Source organism: Pipistrellus hanaki (assembly GCF_964339955.1).
Source record: "Pipistrellus hanaki genome assembly, chromosome: 5".
Lineage (NCBI taxonomy): Eukaryota > Metazoa > Chordata > Mammalia > Chiroptera > Vespertilionidae > Pipistrellus > Pipistrellus hanaki.
Window position 1 is genome coordinate 11,201,355 of NC_140507.1, and position 22,083 is coordinate 11,223,437.

Consider the following 22,083-nt stretch of genomic DNA (forward strand, 5'->3'; position numbering starts at 1 on the left):
AGTGTAATTAGAATCATAGACTATGCCCACAAATATTTGTTGCCTCTTAAATGCCATTTAACCTTGCAGCACCTCTGCTTTCTTAGCTCTAAAAAAGTGTGATATTTTTTGTAATCATTACAACGACTTCTACATGCTTTAGTTGTGAAGAGTAGAACAGGCAGGGGGGCCATATTGAATATATCTGATTTGTCCTCAATGATCAACTTGTAGTCAATGACTGCTTTTTGCTTAGGGGTCTCTCCCTCATTCTTAGCTTACTCACCTTGCTGCCTTCTCCTACCATGGTCTTTTGCCAGTGAGCACTCATTTAATGAGTAGTTAAATGAGCTACCAGAGTGGCTATAAGAGGGATTTTGATAGCAGAACTGTGTACTTCAAGAGAGGAAATTGATTTGAAATATTTTTCTTAAAATATTTGTGGGATGGAAAAATTGGAATGCAGAAATGTATTTGTTCCATCCTATATAATGGAAGGGTAATATGCAAATAGAACAAACTGCAGAACAACTGAACAACCAATCAAAGTGTAATATGCTAATGATATGCTAAGACTGCTCAGCCACTCACTGTGATGTGCACTGACCACAAGGGGCAGACAGTTGAGTGACTGACCAGTTGCTATGGTGTGCACTGACCAGCAGGGGACAGATGCTCCAACCAGTAGATTAGCTTGCTGCTAGAGTACTGCTGATCAGAACTGAGCGAGATGGGCTGGACATACCCTGAAGCCCTCCCATGGTCCCTCTCCAGTCTGATCGTGCACCAGTGGGGTCCCTCAGCCTGGCCTGCACCTTTCACATTCCAGCAGCATAAGCCTCTCCTGATCAGGACTGATTGGGCTCAAGCCAGCTACAGGCACAGTGGGGCCGGGATGAGTGGGAATGGCAGGTAGGAGCTGCAGGTGGCATTGGTCTGTGGGTTTCAGCCTGATCCCTGCAGGCCACCCAGAGGTGCCCCACCCATGCATGAATTCGTGCACCATCCTCTAGTTTATTCGTAAGTATAAATATATTACTCAAAAATAATCATTGTGCTACCAGCTATGTGCCATGCACTATACTGGGAATAAAAGATATTTGTATGCTAATGTGAGAGACAGACATAGCATGTTATACAGCACATTCTACTCACAGTGACAATTAATCATCCTAAAGTAATAGGCTCACACTATTTTGGGTTTGTTTTAGCATGTAGCATTAGACACTATTGTTGAATAGTACTTGTAACATAAAGTACCACATATAATGGGAAAATCAAAATAACTTTATTTTGAAACAGATGGGAGACTAAATTAGATTTGGCAGAGCACAAATATGCAAATTATATATTTAAAAAAAAAATTCCCCAGGAATCACTCTGCCCTCAGGTTTAGTAGCCTGGGACAGATCCTTTTGTCAGAAAATGACCCAGTTGCTAACATTCCTAGATTTTACTATGGTTTGTATTCTTTGCATAGAATAACTTATTTAACCTAATAAGTTATTCTATGCAAAGAATACAAACCATAGTAAGATCTAGGAATGTTAGCAACTGTTAGGTAAAGAAAATTATATGTTTTACATGTGAGGAAACTGTAATGAATAGAGATTAAAGGATATTTCCAGGTCCATACTATAATTCTGAGTTGCAATTCAGGTTTGTTAGATATCAAAGCCCCAGCTCTTAACTATTGCAAGATACTGCCTTCCCAGAAAAGACTGAGCAAGAGATGTGGTTCTAATTTCCTCATAGAGGATGAAAGGGATTATGGTTTAATAATTCATCTTTCAATAGCTTTATTCTTAGTTAAATCTTTAGGGAATTTTATGTAGCATAAAATTTTTATTCATGGACCTAGACTCCAATGTCCCTGTGATTCTGTGGCTTTCTTATCATCTCTGTGCACCTTCTTCCTCATGTGAGAAAAAAATATGTGAAAACCTGAGACAAATATCACCATTATACAATAGATTAAGAAAACTGTACATAACCTTAAAAGTGGGGAGATGGGTTCTCAAAATTTCATAGGTGATTTTGTTCTCCCAAAAATAATCTTCCTACTGGCTCGTAAGTAGCCAATTAACATGTATGTATGTCCTCTAATGTCATCATGATTATGCATGTTGGAATTAATTAACAGCCCATGGTGTGCTGGTAAAGATGTGACAAATTACTTTAGAAAAAAATGAATGCTTTGATTTTTAGTGTTTGCTTATTTCGATGATATTACTACTTTCACCTTGGCTGATGTCAAGCTGCCAATGTCACATCACTAGAAACACTATTGGAAAAGGACAAATTATCAGTTCTCATGAGTTGGTGTCAGTAGTTCCAGCTTACAGAACTGCCCAAAGACCACAACGAAAAATCTATTGAAATTAGAAGGCTTTTTGTTTGTTTGTTTGTTTTTAGCTAATTTAAATTTATTAAGATAATTTACTGAAGGGGGGGCATATTAAATTTGTTAAGAAAAACAGAATTAGGAAACTTTAAACATTTTTCCCTTTTTAATATACTAGTTTTCTTTAAAATGAAACAAAGAGCATTTCTATATAGTTGCTGATTGAATTAAAAGCAAATCAATTTTGAAAGGGGGATAAAGATTATGCCTTTTAGGTACTTACCTTGACTAAGTGATGTAAGATGAAGAACAGTGTCTTACCTAGAGAAGTTCTGGCTGGCACAGCATCCTTATTGATCCAGAAAGACACCCAGGATAGAACAACAATGAGTGTGCAGGGGATGTAGGTCTGGATGGTGAAGTACCCCATTCTTCTGCTCAGGTCAAAGTAGACACTCATGACCACATAGTCTCCTGGGAACAGACCAGAGATAGCATCATGCAACCCCTTATCAAAAACTGAAAAGCATTTAAAAATGAGCATATGTTCAAATTTCTCACTTTTAAAATGAGAGTTCCATTCAGGGGTATGTTGAAAACCATCTTCTACCAACTTGGGTTTAAAAAAAATTTAAAAAAGCAAAATCCAGATGAAACTGAAGTCTGATCTTTCTAGAAGCAATGTGACTACTAGAAAGAAGGAAGCATTTTTGAGCATATTCATCATATTTTCTTCTTTCAGGTGATTTTTGATGGTGCCTTTTCTGGCTACGTAATAGACACAATATACTTAGTTTGTTTATTTGTTGGGGAGAGATGGAGGAGAGCTTTTATACTTACCTAAAATGAATCCTAAGATTTGTAACAATTTTCTCTTGTTCTCATGACCTATCTTCATACAAACCATAGGGTAATATGTTGGTGCTTAAACTAGTAAATGACTAGTTCACAATGAAATTCCTATGCTGAGACATTTTTTTTTCATACTTTCATTGAATCATATGGTTTTACTTCATAGCAATTACTTCAATTAGTAATTTCTCATTTATTCGTGAAGTTGTTTTTGTAATGTTTGTCTCCAATATTAGACTTTAACTGCTTGAGTCCAAAAAGTGCCTATTTTAGCCCATCATTACACTACTAATAATTAGCATCCTGCTTGATTCTAAATAGGTATTTCATAACATTTGTTGGATAAATGATCAAATAAATGAACACACTTAAAAATGTAAGCATACATAAAGCAAAAAAAACAAAAAAACAAAAACAAAAAAACAAACAAACAAAGCAAGATATCCAGAGTCTGAATTTTTGAACCTTGGATTAAAAAAGGGAGTTTATGTAAATAATCCAGAATAGAGTCATAAAGGAATCAAGGAATGAAAGCTATACATGAGAACAACTTAATAGGACACGATTTGAGGTTTCTAGTTTTTTTTGTTTTTTTTTTTTTACAATCAGGAGTCATGCATTGCTTTTAAAAGTCCATGCCCTGCATTTTACATGGTTCTAAGTGAAATTTTAGGGAATTTTGATTTTTAAGTTTAGAAAATGTACTAGGGGGATATATCCCAGTTATCACAGATTTATGTTTTCTTTATGTGCTTGCAGAACATCAGTTTTAAAGACTATATTTGCTCTTACAATGGGAAATGAACACATGAGAGACTGGTTTTCAAATATTGCTTCTTTTCTCTTTACCAAAGTATAATTTGTCTTAAAATGCAAGAAGAATGAAATCCAAATTATGTGTTTCATTTTAATTATTTGGCTTCATGCCCACGTTTCCCTGCTTACTTGGCTGATTTAGATCTGATTTGAAAATAAGGTACTTTAGAAGCCTCTTGCAGACAAGACTGATTCAGCAGGATGAGATATTACTGCTCAGCCCAGCTCCTCCTCCCACTCTCAAACACAAGGCCACACCCTTCCAAGCTGCTGAGACAGAAAGTCCTCATAGCTCATTTTCAAGGAAGTAAAGACTCTTCCCTTCTAAGTGGAGTTATGAGTATCTGCTAACCTTGCCTTTGGTGGATTAATGCACTATTGTCTGAGTCAGGCCTGGCCAAGGCAGTAACAATGAGCTGGACACTGGGGAATTTGGCTCTCATTGGTTGAAAGTACAAATTTATTTTATTATTTTTAAAATCCTCTCCTGAAGATATTTTTTCATATATATATATATATATATATATATATATATATATATATATATATATATATATATAGAGAGAGAGAGAGAGAGAGAGAGAGGAAGGGAGGGGGAGAGACACACACAGAGAAACATGGATGTAAGAGAGACACATTAACTAATTGCCTTCTACATGCACCCCGATCAGAGCCAGAGATCGAGCCTGCAACTGAGGTTCCTGCCCTTTACTGGAATTGAACCTGGCATCCTTCAACCCACAGGCCGAAGCTCTATCCACTGAGTCAAACCAACTAGGGCAGTAGTCGGCAAACTCATTAGTCAACAGAGCCAAATATCAACAGTAACACAACTGAGATTTCTTTTGAGAGCCAAATGTTTTAAACTTAAACTTCTTCTAATGCCACTTCTTCAAAATAGACCTGCCCAGGCTGTGGTATTTTGTGGAGGAGCCACACTCAAGGGACCAAAGAGCTGCACGTGGCTCGAGAGCCATGATTTGCCAACCACTGAGCTAGGGCAAAGGTGCAAAGGTACAAATTCCTTATTGATGTCAACTAGATTTTGATTAGTTCCTTGAGATTATACTTCTCTGTATTGATTTATCTGGACTAAAACTATTTAAAGTCAAACATTTTATAAATGAGTTTGGGCCTCACTTTTGTTTTAATTTAGAATATAATATACAAAGGCTATGATTGAGGATTAAAGACATTTGGGATAATCCCTACTAATGGCTATCTTTTCCACACTCTGTTACTTTTATCTGAATACCAGAGGCAAATTCAAGATTGGAAAAGAAAAAAAAAAGGTTTCTTTTAAAATAATAACATTCAGGAGATACTTTTTCTCCCCTTGAGAAAGATTATTTTCCAAGTCCTTGAGAGTGTTCTGCATATTTTAAGTGTGTTAAATGACACTTTAGAAGTTATACTATTTTAAATAAATCTGGACAATTTTAGTAACTTCTTTTTACTCCCTCTCATGAAAGAGAATTTACACTTTGGCATTAATGATCTGACTCTCTGAAAGGTGAACTTTAATTTTTTCTCAAGTAACAAGATAATTATCTCAATTCAATTCTCCTCCTCCCTTTAGGCCAGCTTCTAAACTCCCCTAGCTTTTTAATCCATTGATTTCTATTTTAAGATAATAGCTTCTGAGCATCTTTCATCTTTACCAGCAAATCCAAAACTTTTTTTCCACTAGAGTACAGATTCAAATTTGGGAATGGCCCATTTAAAAAGAAAGCAGCTTCCCAGTGATAGCCTTGATGCCTGTCTTATCTCTAAGGCCTTATCACTTCTTTGTATTTTTAAAAATTCTTGGGCCCAGGAGCCAATGAAATCAAATCCCTGAGGGTGCTGCATCAGTGATTCACCAAGTCAAAGGGTTCAGTGTCAATTCAGTCTAAGGTGGCTGTTTCAACCACTGCCAATTTATTCTTTTTATTGAATTATTCTAACATAAATATTTAAAGTCATAGCATATTATAAATTATTGTGTTCCCTGCTTTTGTCCCAAGTTAGGACATAATAGGCAAGCTGTGATTGAGGAGAGAAGACATAGAATTTGAAAGACACCCATTAATGTCTATTCTTTATTTTTTGTAAGCTTCTTATATCTAGTCTCAGGAAGAGACTGTCAACATCAGTGAATAATGAATATCAGTTATTATTTTCTTGGAGTGAAATAAACCATATGAAAGTTTTAAAATTCAAATTTATTAGAGCATTTAGGCTCTATTTCATACATGAAACTACCTCTTAAAAACTTGAAGATTCCATGATAGAGAAATATGCCCCTCCATTGAACACCCCAAATTAGAAAAAACTAATTACTTTCTAGTTACCAGTAATGTAGCCCTTCTATGTGCAGACACTGGGCTGAATGATGTGCATATATTATCTCTAAACATCCTAATCACTTTGTCAAAATACCCTGTTTCCCCAAAAATAAGACAGTGTCTTATATTAATTTTTGCTCCCAAAGATGTGCTAGATTTATTTTCAGGGGATGTCTTATTTTTTCATGCACTAGGTCTTATTTTCCGAGGATGTCTTATTTTGGGGGAAACACGGTAATAATAAAGCTTTATTTTGTTACTCTCATGATTCTTCCTCCACTTAACTATAGTGAATAGAGTACATTTTATTCCACCAGGTTAACTTTGAAGACATAATTACTATTGTACTCTTTTTTACATTCCTTTCTATAGTCTCATCTTTATTTAAATCAACATATATTTTTAATCTCTGCTATACATAGAACATTTATTTTAGGTAATGTGGAGGTTAGCACCAAAGGAATTGCACAACTAATTCTAAATTAAATGGATTAAATGGGAACAAAAGTATTTTATCTCTGACTACAACTTAGATAAGTGCTATGCTGAGACAATGCATTATATCTACCTTTAGTCTTTCTTGTTAAACTCTTGAATCTGAGGCATAATTCTTAGAAGTTTATTCGACCACTAGCAAGTAGGAGAGTTGGTTGCATTTTCATTTGGGGAAATTTCTGAAATTAGATCTATACCATACCTAACACATAAAAATAAATTAAAAATGGATGGACCAATGACCCAAAATTATCTGTGAATTTAAATACTGCACATGGAAAATTAAATATTTTTATTGCATGCTTCTATATTTTTTCTGTCTTTATCTGTCCTGGAATCATATCTCAGCTAGATCCCTAACTCATCTCCTCATTCCTTTTCCTCATTCCAACCTTTCAACACTTCCCTTCAACCGACAGACATGCAACTCTCTACTGTGACCAAACCTGTGCTAAGATTAAATAAAAGTTAAAACTTTATTTCCTCAGTTGATCAAGCTACATTTTATAGTTACACGTGTCTAGTGGTATAACACTATATTGTGATATCACAGATTGTAGAAAAGTTACTTCATTGTGCACAGCTCCGTTGGACAGTGCTGGTCTAAACTAATCTTTCTGGAATGAATTTCTGCTCATTTCCTTCAAGTTCTTGAGTATAGAATCCACACTGCTTAGCATATATGATTGTAGTTTATTTTGCCCTGATCCAAATTGCACCATCCCAGCTGTGTCTTTCTTGTTAAACTCTTGAATCTGAGGCATAATTCTTAGAAGTTTATTCGACCACTAGCAAGTAGGAGAGTTGGTTGCATTTTCATTTGGGGAAATTTCTGAAATTAGATCTATACCATACCTGACATCACTTATGACCTTTCCCATTTTATGATCACCCAACCGGATTGTCCCAAAGGACCTGCTCATTCGCTTGTCCATCATAGTACCTTGAATTTCTACTCTACTCCTGCTCCTCTAATCATGACAGACATGCACACCTTTAAACTGTCATATAATTGCCAGTTGATGTCAGTATACACTAAAATTCTTTAACATGTCCCATAACTCTCTGTATGGTCATTTCCCTTACCATACCTCCAGCCTAATCTTAAATAGTATTTCTTCACACTCCATCTGTAGTTCTCCTAGTTCCTCCAATGCCCCCTACTGCCTCTTGCCTGTCTTTTCACAGGATAATTTCCTTGGTGCAAACTATCATACCTCCATCTTAACTGACTATTCTTTCTCAGATGTCAATTAATTTATCTCAACATTAACAATCCTTATTAGATCAGATGTCCTTAGTAAGATCTCACAGCACCATCTATGACCACATTAAAGGTGATTATACCTGTTGGTATATAACTGTTGTGCATGTTGGAATAAGCTCTAGTTTATAATTAGTCCATGAACTCCATGAGCATAGTAGCTGTATCTTCTTTGCTCACTGATTTTACTCTCAACATATAGTACATGCCTGATATATAGAAGGAATTCAACAACTATTTATTGAACTAGAGGCCCGGTATATGAATTCATGCACAGGTGGGGATCCCTGACAAGTGACCAGGGTCTATCTGGGCCATCTCTCCCTGTCCTGAACAGGGCTGATCAGGGCTGGCCGCCTAGGGGAGGGACTACAGGAGGTTGGCTGTGGGAGTGCACTGACCACCAGGGGGCAGCTCCTGCATTGAGCGTCAGTGTGTGTCATAATGACTGGTTGACCTGTCATTCTGAAGCTTAGGCCTTAGGCTTTTAGGTATATAGATGAGTAAATTTAGCTTAAAGGGCCTTGAAGAAAATTCTGGGTAAATTATACACTAGAAGTAATTAAAATCGAGGCAGAGATCAACACAGACTTCTAAAATATTAAACTTTTACTTTAGAAATTCTGGAAATAACATTACTAGGTACTTTTGCTGAAGCCTGCAGATGTACATATAAGGTCAGAGAGAGCTGTTAGCAATATTAACTGCTTGCCAAGGAGAAAAGAGGGGAAGGAAATCAGCTACATTAGAGTGGCTACATTATGCTTATTAAAGAATCGATTGGCGATTTCAGCTTCTCAGCCAGATCCAATTAGTGCCAGACGAGAACAAAGGGCTTGGCTGCTGAAACAGAACCATAAGTCTGCCACATCAAGCCTAATAGGTATGTTTCCATCTCAGAGCTGCACCATTTTTATTTCATCTGTTGCTTGCTTAAGCTCCTATGTGAAAAAAAGAACAAAATAACAATTGGGGAAATACATTGGAAAATTAAAGTATAAAATATCATATTTTCCAGGTTAAACTATCCCCAGTGAGGAAAGAGAGCATAAGATGGTGATGAAAAGCAGGGGCCACTTCAGGTTAAAGGCAGAACTGGAGTCCAGAGTTCTTTCAAGGCTGATCTGTCACGAAAAGGGGATGAAGGAAGCAGGAAAGATCAGTGGGAAAAGCTAAGCATGATTTATTTCAGCCTGTGCAGTGGGACTTCCAGGAGGCTCTGGAACAAACTGCACCACAGAGTTAGTCTCCCCTTGAGGCAGAAGAAGCAGTCATTTGTATTCTGAAGGCTGGATGAGATGGTTCTGTGGTGGCCAGCAGCAATTCTTCAGAGAGGGAGTCAGTAGCAGGCTGGTAGAGGCCAACCCCTGCAGCTGCCAGGGTTAAAAAAAATCCTAGTCCTTCACTACCTGGTTGTGTGACTTGGGGTACATTCCTTAACGTTCTGTGTCTCAACGTCTTTGCTAGAACTCAGGGTTATTGTGAACATAAGAAGAGTTAACCACTCTTAGTATAATTCCTTAGTATAATTCCTGACTCATAGTAAAAGGTCCATGCATGTCAGTTATTACAAACTAGTGTAATGTTATATAAAGGAAGTCATTGAAATTCATGGAAAACGATGCACGTTTTATCTTAGGAACTGAAACTGTCAGACCCAAGAATCCCGCTGCCCAAACCAGTACTGCTTCTGGCGTCAACAGCCTGTTCATTCTGATCCTGTGATCAGGATCATAGATGTAAAACAAAGGTGGGTCATTATTGAATGCGGTTAATATACAAAGCTGGTTTGGATAACTGGACACACCAACCACACAGAGAAAAATTCCTTTCATTTCTTCTTGAACCTTATGTAACCACTGTAGTGCTTTTAGGAGGACAAAAACTCATTTGTCTGGAATACCAGACTGTCTGACTCAACAAACCATACTAGAGATTTTTTCTCAGAGAATAGCTTTAGACAGAAGGAAGCTCAATATTTACAGCCTCCAGAGATTAGTGGTTTTCTCTAGGTTCACAAAGTGAACCTATTGGCTAATATCTCAGTTCTCTGTGCCTTTACTAGAGAAGTTTATTAGTGTAATAGCTTCTCTTCCTTGCCCTGTGAAAAAGCCATCAGATTATTAGCTCAGGGTGGCCTTTTGTAATACAATTCATTATTGTGAGCCCATCATAAAATTCCAGCAATACAATGAATAAACTCACCTTGGGATTTATAGTAATAAAACAACTTTGGCTCAGAAGTCTAAAGTCGAAGCTACAAATGAATGCATTTGCCACTTTGATCCACCCAAAGGGAACGCTATTTCCCAGCATAATTAAATCTGACTCCTACAAACATCTGACTAGATACTGAAACATGTGTTTATGTAGGAGCAGAGTGGTTTATGGTGGCAGAAAACATACAGGATTCAGGCCTGTGATTCAAACACTAGTGCCATTAACAAAGTGCAAAGACTTGGGTGAGTTATATCCTTCCTGTAAATAGGGATACCATACCTATTGCTAAGGCTCTTGTGAAAACCACATTTGCTAATGGTCGGGAAAGTGTTTTGTAATCTTTCAGAGACACTGTTTCGACGAGGTGGTACTTGTAGCTTCCTAAGGACAGTTGTTTGTTGTGGAGGGCGGCTACAGTGTTTGGACAGGTTCAAACTTCGAACTAATGAAAGGGCACAGTCCTATCATGGCCACGTGCAAGTCCCAGCGTGGAGGGCAGAGCCCTGCCAGCACAATTAAAGCCAGAAGCTGTAGTTGTAAGCTTGAACCTATGGCCCAAACAGGTGGTCCCACGTGCCTGAGTGATGTGGGCTTGATAGAATTCAGGTGAATATAATTGAGTAGGATGGAAACCCACAAGAATGTTGTAAACATCTTGACCACGCCCTTTCTTTGCCTCGTGAATCTGCTATAAAACAAAGAGACGGCTTACAAGCCATGGCACTGTTGCTATCTCTCCACCAGAGAAGATAGCGTCCCACCCAGAGCCAGCTTTTATTCTCTTGTCTGTCTTTCTCAATCCTTCACCGCCCTCTCTCAGGCTCACTGAACCTGGCTGAGCTGGCGTGGCACATAAGGCGCCCTGGGGCTGCGTATGCCACGGCCGCCATACCATAGTTTGTAAAAGCGCTTCCACGACATTAGTAGGTAAGTTGCCTGTTGAGTGTGTTTTTGTTTTATTTGTTTGTTTGTTTGTTTTCAGACCTTGTTAAAAGGCTCCCTGGAACTGGTCAAGAATAATAGTAAAGCAGTCAATTTTGTTCTTGTTGATATGAACATCAATGTACCCTTGAACACCATTAGTACCATCACTTAACTATAATTCATAGGCTGGGTCACAAAAATTATATATTCTTTTCTGTTCAACTTGAACTCTGAAGCCTAGAAAAATTACATATGAAAATGGTACTAAAAGGCAACAAAATGTCCTTTTATGTGTGGTTAATCTTAGAGTATTATTGTGACACAAGCAGATCTGTTATACATTTGGTAAGCTCTTCTGAATCAAGGCCTGGGTTCATTTCCAAAAGCTAATCTAAAAGTGGTTTAATTTCTAAAAGCTAATCTAAAAGTGATTTAGCCGAAACCGGTTTGGCTCAGTGGATAGAGCATCGGCCTGCAGACTGAAAGGTCCCAGGTTTGATTCCTGTCAAGGGCATGGCCCTTGGTTGTGGGCATATCCCCAGTAGGGGGTGTGCAGAGAGGCAGCTGATCGATGTTTCTCTCTCATTAATGTTTCTAACTCTCTATCTCTCTCCCTTCCTCTCTGTAAAAAATCAATAAAATATATAAGAAAAAATAAAAAAAATAAGTGATTTAATTTCTAAAAACTAATCTAAAAGTTTGTCTTCCTCAATCCTCTCTTTAAGAACTCAATAGGTGCCAGCAAGCTATTCGTAGCAAACATGTAGGTCTTGCACACTCACCTGTCCTTTGTATGTTAATACCAAAGATTAGATTTGGATGCTGAAGAGTAAGAATCCCATCTGTGACAATAGACGTATCTTCCAAACCAATACTACTAGGAATGAAGATGGTATTTAAACTCTGTTTAATTTATGAATGTATTTTACAAATGGTTCCAAAAATAAGAAGACAAAAATAGAAATGTTGTTAATGATTATAAGTCAAAACTCAGAAACCTCTTCTGGAGAAAGAAGCATGTTAATAGAAATACTTCATTTTCTCCTTATTTTCACTCTTTCAGTGGGCTTGACATAGCTTTGTGTTTGAAGTGAGACCTGGTTAATCTAAGCCAGGCATTGACATTTTCTTAAAGAAAAGAATCCACAGAGCTTGAGAAACTTAATGCTATCAGAATACCATGCTTTCTAAAATGGCTTTGAAAGCAGCTGGAAAGAGAATGTTTAAATTCAGTATAACTGCAGGCAATGGTTGCAAAAGGTCAAATCACAAAATGTTCCCTGAGATGTGAAGCCACTGCCGGGGATACTCTGAAAAATTATAGGCCTAACACTTGACCTTACTGGCCCTTTGATCTTTGCCCAAGCACTCGATTTCAAAGTATTTTTTAAAAATTTATATATATATATATATATATTTATGGCTATTGTTGTTGTTGTTTGTTTGTTTTTCTCTCTTGGAATTCCCTCCACCAGAAAGTCTTTCATTTTGTAATATTCAAGGTAATTTTTAAGATGTCTATCAAAAATAATTACTATTGTAAAAAAATATATTTGTAAATCACATCATACTACATAAAGTTGATTCTCAAAAGGCTCAACTTCCCCCAATGAAGAAACTTTCTATGTTGATGGCGTAAGGACTAGACTCAAGTCACTAGGCCTGGATTCTGATTTCTGCCTGGCTATGATCTTGTGTGATCTTGAGTAAATCCCTCCTCCTTTCTGCTTCTCTTTACTTCTTTTTTACAAAATATAACTAATTCACTTAGATAATGGATCTTGAGGAAAGCAGACAACTACATCAATTTTCTGGTTACATTTGGGATTCAAACCTCAAGGCTCTTTGAGTTTTCAATTTATGTGTGAAAGAATGGGTTCTAGCATTAGCCTGTTTGCCTCATGGTGTGTTGTGTCTCTTTCATTTTATAAAGGTCAGTCTAGATCAGGAGGTTGATGTCCAACATTCTCTGTCCACAGGAAGGATAAGGACAGTGTTTTATTTTTTGAGTAAAATGGCCCTCTGGAAGCAAATGCTTTGAGTGAAGGATCATGTGAACCCATGTATGTGGTATCTGCCTCACATCTGGCTTCTGCTATTGCCAGATTGAAAGGAAATTATCAGAAACTTCTCCAAATTCCCCCCCCCCTTTTTTTTTCTTTAGTTGGCATTTGCTTTATTTTCACAGCTGGTATTTCATCAAGAATAATGGTATAACACTCTACTCATCAAAACTGACTCATTTTCAGTGCTTCTATTATTGAATTAGAATTGGGGTTTTGATTCTGGGTGTCAGAGTTGAAAGGGAATGTGGAGATCTGGCCAGTGTCTTTGCTTTAGATGCAAGAAAGGAGAACTTTGAGGGACCACAGGAGCTTGCTAAAGGTCACCGTTCACCCATAGCACCTGTACCAGAAGCTGGGTCTCTCAGTTTCCCACTGAGTGCTTTATTATTCCCATTAACATTATCATTTAAGTACTAAACTTTGAGCTATAAAGTTGATCTGTGGTTTATGCATTAAATATTTAATTAGGTTCTCTCTCTTTTCCCATGCTTGAGTTCCTGAATATAGTCCAAAGTTAAACAACCATTGCTATGGAGTAAACTGCTCTATGATTTGCAAAGAATAAGATGGAAAACTAATGATAATACTTAATTATAAAATCTGTATTATTTGCTAAAGTACTACTGTTCTCCTAGCACTGAGACAACTTCTCAGCCAGCTGGCCAGGAGAGATTTCTCAAGGAAGATTTGACATTGGCACTAATAAAAATGTAACCTGCTTCAAAACTGTTTAAGTAGTGAGAAATCTGTTTTTTTTTCTTCCCTTTTCTAGTCTTCCTTAAAGGGGAAAAATATCTCACTCTCTTTTCAAGTAGTTTCCATAGGATGTGCACTTTGTAGAATATATTAACACTAATGTATAGGTCTTTCACGCCAACCAATTTCTTAACAACCTATTTGATTTGATGGCACAGAATTACTAATGGGAAATGTTTGTAAAAACCGGCTTGCCGGCTTTAGGACATCATGGAACTGAATGAAGCTGCTTTAGGTTAAATATTAGTATCCTCAGTTTTTTAATGAAAGATATCCTTGGTGATGTTTTCAGACTTGTGTTCTGAAAAAGGAGAAGATCCTCCTTTCCATCTGTCAGCTTTGGTGAACAATCTGTAATAGTCCCTGATGACAAATTCACTGAGCTTAGGTGGAGCCCATCTTTCATAGAGCAGCAAAGAAAATTCTAGTGAACTAACATTCCCCATAAACTCTCATTTCCCTCCTGTAGTGTTTGGCCCTTGTTCACACTAAAGAAAGACATGGATAAATACAGAATAAACTCTAAACAGACTGCTTTCGTTGCAGTTCTGAAATAATTCCTTTTACCACTATCACTTAAGAGTAAATGAAGTATATGTTAATAAGAAAAAGAGAAAGCATATAGTTTAAACAATGTAGAATTAGAGGGGATCTCCAAAATCACTTAACCCAGCTGTAACTAACACTCAGAGTTAAAATTATATACTCAGGGTCACACCGTTAATTACTGGGAGATACAAAATATAAAATTCCAGTAGCTTGGATCTTAAAAAAAAATTTTTTTGGAATTTGAAATTTTCTCATAGTGACTTCCCATTAAAAGCATGGCATGCCACTAAAATAATAACACGCTAACATAATCATAGAGATACACAGTGTTAGTTATCAACTTGTTCAATTCTTTCATCTTGGGAATGAGGGAAACCGAGTCCAGAGAGACTGCTCCCTCCCCACCCTTCCTCCTAGAGAACCGAGAGCTGTCAGTGTCCTTGTCAGGCTGCCATGTGTAATGTGGCAGAAGCAGGAGAGTCGAAGAGAGAGAGGAGCTTGGCATTGGGGAAAATTGATGATCTGCCTGCTGAGAACAGAGCTTGGAGTAACAGCATTTGCCAGTGCCGAGGTCTCCTTGCTATGTGTCAGGAGAAGGAAAGCCAGGGCAGTTTCTAGCATTGCTCTTTGAAGAGCTGTGGCATGTTGTTATGTAAAACAAACCCAGACAAGGAAAGGGATGCCAACAAACAGGCTCGCCACACTTACTCAGCTGCCCTCCGGGGAGAGACTGACAGTGTCTCTGCCTGCTCTGCCTCTATGAGTAGAAAGCACGCCACTTGCTGAGTGTAGGTTGAATGACCCTGATGAGAATCTGAGCTGAAATCAATGCACCTCCTCGCTGGGTCTCAGCCAAGAAAGAGCACTTGGGATAGCTCAGCAGAGGAGCATCTTGGCTTGGCATGGAGCCACATTCTTTAATCACCGGGAAAGGAAGGGCATTCAGGAAACTGGACCGGACCGGCAGTTATAAGAAAATGAGGTTTTCCCCCTTTTCTGGTTAATTCTGTGGATCTAAGGAAAAGCATAGTAAAAGCTGAATTTCTATCTCATGGTTCCCCTTTCTCTGCTCTCTTGCCTCTTTGTGTGCTCTGTCCTATACGATCCACCACCTCCTTTCCTCCCTGCTGCCTAACTTCACACATAGCCTCTTCTTGCTCAAGGCAATGCTCTGTGCTCAACTGGTGTTAATGCAATGAAAACAGTGTAGTCTTTGAGAGCAAATCTGGGCGTGCACCTGACCCTGCTTCTTACACTATGTTTATCATGTTAGGAAAGTTACTGAGTTCCTTGAAGTATCAGTTCCCTCATATCTACACTCATTTCTCCTTCATGTCACATTCCCTCCCTCTGGTTTGACCTCCTTGGTGAATCCCAGATTTCCAGGCAGAGCTGACCTTCTTGCTGTTCCTTAGACAGTCCAGACATCCTCTTGCCATAGTAAGTTGGAGGCAATCAGCATCAGCAGATAGTATTTAGAAATCTGGGAATCCTAACTTTGTAGAATGGTCTACACCAGTGGTTCTCAACCTTTCTGATGCCGCGACCCTTTAATACAGTTCCTCATGTTGTGGTGACCCCCAACCATAAAATTGTTTTCGTTGCTACTTCATAACTGTAATTTTGCTGTAACTATAATATTACAATTCATTAACAGTAGCAAAATTACAGTTATGAAGTAGCAACGAAAACAATTTTATGGTTGGGGGTCACCACAACATGAGGAACTGTATTAAAGGGTCGCGGCATCAGAAAAGTTGAGAACCACTGCTGTACAGGGTCCCGATAAGCCTTACAGTGCAGGTGTTCTGTGTGTTTGCACTGAGGGCTCTTCAGTGTCTGTGTCACCCACAATGTTGGCGGGAAATGGCTTGATCACTAGAACCCAGATGCCCATTGATTATTTTATACCCTCATAAGAAAAAAAAAGAAAATAAAATCTAAAATGACTTATAAAACTTGACTCTAAGGTAGAAAGGATACATAAGACAAGATAACATTAGATATCCAAAGGATTAAATAGAACTCCAGCAGCAAATACAGCTGGCCCAGAAATTCAACCTGAAGCAAATAGATACACATTTTAGGAATTAGAAGAAAAAAATTAGAGGCAATAGGTTCTTGTAGTTATTTCTCCACCAAAATGTGCAAGTCTCTGGCATCTCAGGATACAGCATATTTATCCCAAGGTCTTATCTTTCTGGCTTTATTTATTCAAACTATTGAACATGATGAGGTATAGTAAGAAAAAAAAAAATAACACCCCCTCCCCCCACGATCCAAGGTGAGGATCCTTGTCTTGCACACAGTTTTTCATATGCTTAGGTGCAAACACACACTCATATTCCTCTATTGCAAAAGGAACAGACTGTTCCTGACTTCAAGACTGTACTTATGTTTATGAAACGCCCTTTCTAGGTGACTTAGAAGCACTCCTGAGCCATTTTGCAGAGAAGAATTTCAGTTCTATTTCATTGCTACTGGGAATTTTTAAGAGGAGCCAGTGCAGTTTGGTTTTCTTATCTGATATTTTTTCTAAAAAAGTAATCCAAATCTACAATGGGTTGAAGTCAGTCTTCTGCTAAATAAAATATAAAATGTCAAGCACTGTATTTTGCCCTCCACTTATTTAATCCAAGTAAACTTCCCAGCACATATTTTCCCCATTTTACAGATAAAGGGATGTCTGTTAAAAACAGATAAAATGAATGACTTACTAAACAGCTCCCTTGTGAGTTTGTGGCTTAAACCTCAGTTTTCCCAGCTACTGAGCCACGTTTTTCTCATGCTTGTTTGAAGAACCAGGGCCTGTGGGAACTTAATGACTCTAAGGTGACAAATTAATATCTATTTAGAGGCTTCCCTTGGAAACATTTGAAGCTCCATAGTATTATTGGACTCCAGAGACCACTTACTCACCACATGCCTCTTAATAACTAAGAAAGGAAGCACACCTTTTGTCACATTCCTGCTGTTGCTAAAAAGAGAATAGGACTTTCCTCAGTCCCTTGATTTCTCTGAATTAATTTTCTGAAAAAGGTCATGCCTTTTCCTTCTGCAAGGTGCTGTATCGAGACCTCTATTTGGAAACTAAGCCCAGGTGGCAAGCATTGGTGATGAGAAAGGTCCAGATAAGTATGCCAGGAACTAAGTAGCATATAAATGCAGTAGGCATCCAGTGGTACTCCTGGGAATCGGAATAGAGAATGCATTCACAGTGTCACACCTGCAGATATGTGTTGTGGTGAGACGGAATCACTTGTGTAAGAGGCAATAATGAGGCCAAGGCCAGTGTATCCTTAATATCTGAGGCAGCACTTCTCAAACTTTATGATGCCTAAGAGTCACCCTGGGTCCTGTTTCAGATGCTGATTCTAAGGCTACACTTCTGGAGCTTGTAATTCCACAGATTGAGGTGGGGCCTGGAAATCTGCACTTTGAATAAGGAACAGGAATGATGTTCAAGTACTCATACTGTCCTGTAAGAAACCATGCTCTAAAAAGTCAGATGGGAAAATCATATCTGTAATAGTGTAAGCATTAAAACTAAAGTAAAAAGAAAACCAGAGGGGTAGAGGACCAGTTAACAAAGGTTAGGAACAAACCAACAGCTGAGGGATTCCAATGCTACCTTTTTCTTTCAAAGCCCCATCATTGCTCTAAAGGGGAAGAGAATCAGCTGTCCCCATAAGTCATTTTAATGACCAACAGGAGTGGATAACACAGTCATCTGGATCAATTGCAGAGCTTTAAGTAAAGACATAAAATCCTTTATTCCATGCCTCTTGGGGATAGTTGTGTTTCTGAAGCATTTTTAAAATGATTTTAAAATGGTAACATTATGCATGTGACATGGGTTATGTCTTGTTCACAATTCAGGAAAAGTCTGGGATAGTAGCCATACTCAAACATGCCAATGCTTCTGCTGGAAAATGTATGAATATACTAACCGAGATAAAGTCTATAACAAGTTTTATGTCCTTTTAGGTCAGTTCTTTCTGCCAAATGTGTTGAGATCAGGTTGGTTTAATGGCAATGAAATAGAAGATTTAATTTTCCGATTAATGCTGTCACTTGAGATTGAATACTGTGGATAAAACACTATAGAGTTTTAATAGCAACAGTTTATTAAATACTTAATATTTGCCCGGCATTTTATTGTGTTTCTCATATGATTGGTTGTTGTTGTTTTCACAATATTCCTCTGGGGGAAAATGGCTTATTGCTCTCATCTCATCATGAAAGTGAGGAAACTGATGCCCAGAGGGTTAAATGATTTTCTCAATGACAGGCAAGGGAGGGGCAGAGTAGGATAAGAACATGGCTGATCTGACTATAAGGACCATGAGATAGATCCTTTATACTGTGCTATACTGCCTGGCTCAAAAATTGTTTCCTTCACTACTAAATTAAGAAAGAAAAACTGCACTTCAATGGCAATATAAATGCAACTTTAAAATTTCTTCATATTATTTCCTAAAATGTTTTGCTTGTATGCATTCATGTAGTTATTTAGTGCAGCTCATGAATATTCACCTTCTCTTTGTATTCTGGATCATGGTAGTAAACCACTCCTTCATCCAGATTGGAGTTAGGTGTGGTCATGTGGTTGCTAAGGTAGCCTAATTCTGATTATTACAGAACTCACTAATCTACTGCTACTTGGTTTTATTGCTTTGCATGTATATTATTAACTTCAGTTTTCATTTATAATCTCTAAACTGACCAAAGTGAGCATCCTATATAATAAAAGCCTAATATGCAAATCAACCAAAAGGCAGAACAACCAGTGGAACGACCAGTTGCAATTATGCGCACTGACTGCCAGGGGGGATATGCTCAATGCAGGAGCTGCCCCCAGCACACAGGCTCCAGGCCAGCCAGAGCCGGTGCCAGTGGGGGAGGCCCCCTTATTGTCCCACAAATCAGCCCTCATCACCCGCCAGGCCCAGGAACCCTATCCATGCACAAATTTCATGCATCAGGCTTTTAGTCAATTAATAATGTTGTGTATTAATTTTTCTGTGTCATTACCACTGTTTCCTATCCTGGGCCATTTCTACCAACAATATCTACACTAATAAAATAGTAAAATGCAAAATAACTGTACCTTTGTGATGCCCACCAGCCAATCAGGAGTGAGTATGCAAATTAACCCAGCAAAATGGTGGGTTAATTTGCATACACAGGTGCCAAGCTGCTGAGGGCGGGGCAGGACACTTGCTTCATTGCCATGGCAATGACACAGGCATTCTGTACCACCTCAGCTGCTCCAGGCCTCTGGGCAGTGTGGTAAAGCAGAAAGGTAGCTCCAGGCCAGAGCAAAAAGGCAGCTCCAGCCAGAGCAAAGGTGGTGCTGGCAGCTAGAGGAAGGAAGGCCCATTCTTGCATGAAGCTTTGTGCATTGGGCCTTTAGTAAAAATATATTCTGATATATTTTTGGTCTGATACCAAAGATTGCTCCAAACTCTTGGCTTACTTTTAACCCTTTGCACTCCAAACCATTCTGGACATTGGCTACCAGCTACTCGATGCTACTTTGCAGCGGAAACGTGTGTTGAATTAACTCAATTCCCCGTAATCACTAATAAACTGCAATGTCCCCCCTGAGAGGGGACATCCGAGTGATATGCTAGAATTCCGATGTCCCCTGAGAGGGGACAGTGGAGTGCAAAGGGTTAAATATTAAGACAATGTAAATTTGATGATAAACTATTTTTGTACTGATATTTATTATTTATTTTTCTTCATATTAGTGAAATTCATTCTAATCTTTCCTAGATTTAAGAAAATGAGCACCATTGTAATGGAAGTTTACTGGTCATTTACTCAATATCTCATTCCTTCCTTTCTCTTTGGCCAAAATACCCTAATTTCCCTTTAGGAATTTACTTTTCTCCTTTCTCAGCCATTGCATTTGTATAAGCATCTCACTCCTGTGGCTAGAGTGATTCAAGGATGTGAATCAGAACAAATTCAGAGCCAGTAAAGAGACATATCAGAAGCTACAAGCAGAGGTTCTCTTCTTAGTGTGGTGGGAAGATATGAGATCTGGTCTCATTGGATCATTATTACTACTAAGTGAGAAGTTGGATCTTCATGGTGGATCATCCACAGACTAGAGGATGAAGCCAAACCATGGATAGAAGAGGAAAGACAAAGACAGAAGTCAGATTTTTGATAACATTTTTTTGAGTAACTGAATTTGACTTAAATAATCCTCCTGTCTGTCACATACGTTGATTCTCAAAGTAAATTTTGCTTAGAGTACTTTGAGACAAAGGGAATGTGACTGTCTTTAAATAACTTGGAAAATGTGGACCATTCTTTCTTGAGTGGAACCAGTGACCAAGTAGGCTTTAGAACTTCCCCAAGACTGCACTGAGCATCTCTTATGTATTTACTCAAAGTTGTGCCACAAGCAGGGGGTTCAACTGAATGCATCTTTTTTTTTTTTTTAGTGAATTTATAATTATCTATTTGGAGAGGCAACAAACATATATGCAATAATTAAGGAAACACTAAGTGCTTAGCTGATGGTAGTGACTATCAGTGTAATAAAACAGCAGTGTAATAAACAAGAGTCAAGGAAGATGTCAGCACACAGTATCATTAGACCTTCGCTTTTGAAAGGCCGTGCATGATTTGACAAGAAAGAAAGGAGCTGAGTATTTTAAGGAGGAGGAATAGAATTGTAGTGGATGGTAATGGAAAAACCAATACTACCCTATCATTCACTCAGTCAGGCCCATTCTCCACATCTGAGAATAATCCTGTGATGTAGACAATATTAATTATATTTTATAAAAGAGTTAGTTTAGTTTTGCTTTGGTTTGATTTGGTTTTTATAGGCACAGCATTGCACTAGAGATCTAACTCTATGAATTGCATTTAAATATTCAACTCCCTGCTTAATTTTGATCAATGTAACTAATAAATAATAAAAATCAGTGCAACTCTCTGCATAAATCAAAATTACTTCAAAATATGTAAATACATTTTGTCTGGTGTGTGTGTGTGTGTGTGTGTGTGTGCACGCACGTGCGCGTTCCTTAATATGTCAGCAAAATATTTCAAGCTCTAAGATAGTGGAATAAAGATATGAAACTAATCTCACTCAATTCCACAAATTCTATTATGCTTCTCTGTATAATTTAAAGTTAACAACTTTTTAAAACCTGACTTTTGCCCTCAGTAACACTAAGACATCACAAAGCCAGTGAAAACATTAATTTATTCATCCATGCATAGTTCTATCTGACCCTTTGATTGCAACTCTTCCACATTTTACAAGCACAGACATTTAAATGCCAAACTAAGATCTTTCAGCACAAACAGGAATTAATTTTCCTGATGTCACCTTCTCACTCTCTGTTGAAGCCAATACTGGTGAGAAGAAGTGCAAGCCTGGAATTTTGAATAGTTTTCTGTGATAAGCCTACAAATAACTACATTAAGCAATACTCCCTTGCTCTAGTCTAGAGAGAACAC

The 22,083-nt window shown here is 38.0% G+C and overlaps 1 protein-coding gene across 2 annotated transcripts in view; it reads right to left on the reverse strand.

Moving 5' to 3' along the window:
- GABRG2 (gamma-aminobutyric acid type A receptor subunit gamma2) overlaps window positions 1-22,083 on the reverse strand; it is an 82,188-nt gene that overhangs the window by 6,409 nt on the left and 53,696 nt on the right. For both annotated transcript variants that reach the window (XM_084884118.1, XM_084884117.1), the window contains exon 7: window positions 2,645-2,797. In XM_084884118.1, the coding sequence (XP_084740244.1) occupies window positions 2,645-2,797 (153 nt within the window). The remainder of the gene's footprint in view (window positions 1-2,644; window positions 2,798-22,083) is intronic.